The sequence below is a fragment of the Helianthus annuus genome, chromosome 1 (genome assembly GCF_002127325.2).
Source record: "Helianthus annuus cultivar XRQ/B chromosome 1, HanXRQr2.0-SUNRISE, whole genome shotgun sequence".
NCBI classification, from domain to species: domain Eukaryota; kingdom Viridiplantae; phylum Streptophyta; class Magnoliopsida; order Asterales; family Asteraceae; genus Helianthus; species Helianthus annuus.
In genome coordinates this window covers 4,823,668-4,827,709 of record NC_035433.2, presented here as the reverse complement: position 1 = coordinate 4,827,709, position 4,042 = coordinate 4,823,668, and the positions used below count along the sequence as shown (strand labels likewise).

At 38.4% G+C, this 4,042-nt stretch overlaps 1 protein-coding gene across 1 annotated transcript; it reads left to right on the top strand.

Annotated features, from left to right (window-relative positions):
• The first annotated feature begins 1,564 nt into the window (after positions 1-1,564).
• On the top strand, positions 1,565-2,659 carry LOC110882539 (sporozoite surface protein 2-like). Its single transcript, XM_035980599.1, has 2 exons — positions 1,565-2,060; positions 2,322-2,659. Exons 1-2 carry the CDS (start codon positions 1,565-1,567, stop codon positions 2,657-2,659), a joined length of 834 nt encoding a protein of 277 aa, XP_035836492.1.
• Positions 2,660-4,042: the final 1,383 nt, after the last annotated feature.

Here is a 4,042-nt window from a genome sequence, read left to right as displayed (position 1 = left end):
ACTGAAAAGTACCATCAATAAGTTTAAATGAAACCAACTCGTTCAGCGGAAGCAAATAAAAGAAATCATAGTTTAACTGTTTCAAATTAAATGTATGTAATCGATAAACCCATCATTCGTATCCAATCAACACGACCCATGACCACTCCAGCTACTTCAGACAGCAAGTTCCAAATCCATATAACCTAACAACCTGCGAGCATGCAACAAGTGTATCAGACAACGCTGGTGAGTTCATAGTTTTACGAAAACGTTGTTTACCAAGTATGTAGTTAATCCATTGAAGTTAATTCCCGAAGTAATGTTGAAAACAATGTTGATAATACCCCAATACAAGACGGCTTCTGATTATTTTGCCCTTTCTCCAATGCTCCTATCAAAGCATTGGTCATGACTAGGTCATTAGTTCAACACCCGTCCTCCCAGGTACGGGGTGAGGTTGCCAAACCTAAGTAGCGCTACTAACTAATACCATGTTACCTCCTAGGTAACCAAACAACACGGAGGGACTTTAAAGGTGATAGGAAGAGTATATTATCCAACATTCCCGTTTTTACCCAAAAGACTTATCCCTCCCCGGGATACCCACTGACTGTCCCAACCACCGGGACGCATGCTCAAGAGATGAACTCACCTTAGTTTTGCTCGGTAAGATTTATTACTTCTACACTTTAAATGTTAAACCCGTGACACGCGACCACAATCTTGACCGTATGAGGAGATAATTCAATGATGATGAGAGGGGGGTCTATTGTCTTCGCAATACAAGGATGGGGGTGTCGTCGCAATTTAAGGAAGGAGGGGTAGGGTTTGTTTATTGGAGTTGTGAGGTATTAGATAACATGTTGAGTATATATCGAATTATGAGTTCCTTTTGACCGACCCTTATCAAACAATCAGCCCATTATCAACCTGATTGGGCTCATGCAGTTAAGTTTAGTAATATATGTTTTTGTTTTTAAATCATAATCGGCCCACTATGTGTGTTTGTTTTCAATTCATAACCGGTTGGGCTTAACTCGGGCCTAGGGTGTGTGTGTGCCGGGCTTAGTTCAATTGACAAGAGAAAGGATTCGGCCCTTAGATCACTCATAATGGTGTTTAGTCTAATACTTAAACATGTTTACTCGACCAAGTGTGCATATAACTACGATGTGTGATGACCGATAGAATACAGTGATACAATTTAGTGATCGGGAAAACAAATGATGATTACCTAGCGAGTTCGGGTTGTCACAGTGCCGCCCCCCCCCCCCCCCCCCCCCCGTCTCGGCTTCTCCGTCCCTCTCTCGCCGTTTGAGACGGTCCAAAAATGTGGGCCCACAATTAATGAAAGTGACCGTTATATAAAAAAAAATTCCAATTTTTGAAAAAAAAAACAAACGGTCAGATTTTAAATATATATACATATATATATATATATATATATATATTTACATTCCATTTTCACTTTCAATCACAAAATTAACCCCAAAATTTCATCTCTCTCTCACATAATTTTTATAAACCTTCTTCCACTATTATAAACCTTCTTCCACTATTATAAACCTTTTTACACTCTTTCATGGATCCCTTCAACAACCCGGACAGCCCGAACAATCCGAACAACCCGAACAATCCCAACAATCCGACCCAACCTAATGTTTTCTCGGTTCCGGGATATTATCCGACGCTAGAACCGAAACAATTCTCGCAATATTCATCAAATGCGTTTGCTTCATTCCAACACTCGCCAAACCAATTCGCTCAATTCTCCCAAAATCTTCAACAAATGATGATGCGGGGTGCTTATAATTTCCCACCCGTTCAACCTCAACCGATCCCCACACCACCCGTTCAACCTCAACCGATCCCGACCCAACCATTTCAACAATCCGAACCCGAAGACGATGTGGAGATTGTTCCCGAAACCCAACCGCCTAAAGGAAAAGGAAAACGAAACAAAGGCAAGCAAGTGGTGGGTGATCAACCGTCGAAACCGAAGGCGACTAAGTGGACACCAATCGAAGAAGAAGCCTTAGCCAAGGCTTTCATTAGCACTTCTGACCACCCGACAAAAGGTTCGTATTTTTTTATAGTTTAAATTTTTTAAAGTTTACATTTTTTAAAGTTTAAATTTTTTAAAGTTAATTTTTTTTTTAAAGTTTACATTTTTTTTCTTAGCCAAGCCTAAACAGTTTGTTTTTTTTTAAAGTTATTTTTTTTTGTTAACAGTTGGTTTTTTAGTTTATTAGTTTAAAGTTTAATTTTTTTGTTAACAGTTTAATTTTTTTTGTTTATTATTTTGTTAACACTTTATATATTTTGTTTGTTTTTTATAGGTAATAACCAATCGGGTGAGGGGTTTTGGTCCAAGGTATTGGCGAAGTTTCTCGTCCTTATGGATCAAGGCCCGTATCGAGATGTCGACTCGGTCTCCTCAAAGTGGCAGAAAATGAACTCGGCCATCAATAGGTTTTGCGAGGAATATAATAAATTATATACAAGTGACCGTCGTAGCGGGTGGAGCGACGACGATGTGTTCAAAAAAGCGTTGGACAAGTATAAGCAAAACAATGGTAATACCAACTTTCCTCACGTTCGCGCGTGGATGGTTGTAAAAGACGAACCAAAATTGGCGCCTATTCCTAACGAGGTGGCGCTGGCGAAACGCCAATAAACATCGGAAACGGGTAGTTTTAGCGCCGGTGGATCGGACGCGAGGTGTAACATAAACTTAAATGATGACGCCGACTTTGACGAAGATGAGTACGCCGTACAAGAACAGGAGCGTCCACCGGGCCGAGACAAATCAAAGAAGGAGCGGGCCAAGGGGAAAGAAAAGGAAAAGGTGGACCCGAACATGGTTGAGTTTATGGAACACTTAAAAATGTACAACGACGTCTCGGCCCAAAAGACGAAGGCGAAGGAGCGGGCCGTCGAAGAAAAAACTCGTGTATCGGAAGAAAAGTTACGCGAGAAGGTCCGATTGTCGAATGAGAAAATCCGAATTTCCGATGAAAAAATTCGGCTCAAGGAATGAGAAATAATATCGATGAATGTCGAGGACGAACCCGAGCCGAAACATTGGATGTTGAAAAAATTACAACACGACATCATGAAAAAACATCAAATTATTTAACTCTATGTTTATTTTTATTAAGTTTTTGGTTTTTTTTTATTAAGTGTAAGTTTTTTTTAAGTTTATGTTTTTTTTATGTTTATGTAATGTGGGTTTATTAATGAAAATATTTTGTTAGTATATTTGTTAAATGTTAAAAAAAAAATAGAATACTAAAAAAAATAAAAAAACATAAAAAGTGGTGGAGGACTATGACTAGGACCATCCTACCATGCCCTCTAGTTTTGGAGGATGGACCATCTTTGAGAGAAATATGACGTGGCGCTTACGTGGCGGATCATCCTCCAAGGATGGTCCATCACCATACCCACTAGCCTGAGTGATATTTCAAAAAGTAAGCGTCCTCTCAACATAATTTTTTTTGTTTTTATTTTTATTATTCTTTATGCATGTGCAGAATTTAATCGTATATTTGAATATTTAAAATTATTTTATATTTACTATTTTGTAAATATGGTTAACTGTAAATCAGGGTTTCATAACAACTTCTTAATTTTAAACAACTCCGAAAGATTCTAAGTACCAGTTCGGTACTGACGTTTGACGTTCCTGGTACTGGTTTGCTATCAGTTTTTACCTTCATATACCGATACCGTAACCGGTATTTTCGGTACCAACATCGATTCGGTATCAGTTGGTACCGAGCTCATCCCTACCACTTAAACTAAAAAAAGTTGTACGATACCGTTGTTCGTACGTTACCCGTGATCAGGGATGAGCAAATGGTACTGGATAGTAGTACCAAATTTATCGAACTAAAAGATTATCAAACTCAATCCGGTACTGACTTTTGGCGTTTTATGTGTGGTGTTGTTTTTTACCTTTATGTATCGATAACAAACCAGTATTTTTTATACAAGTATCGGTTAACAACAAGCTTATCAAACTTAAAAAGTAAAGAAGATAACAATTATTATAATG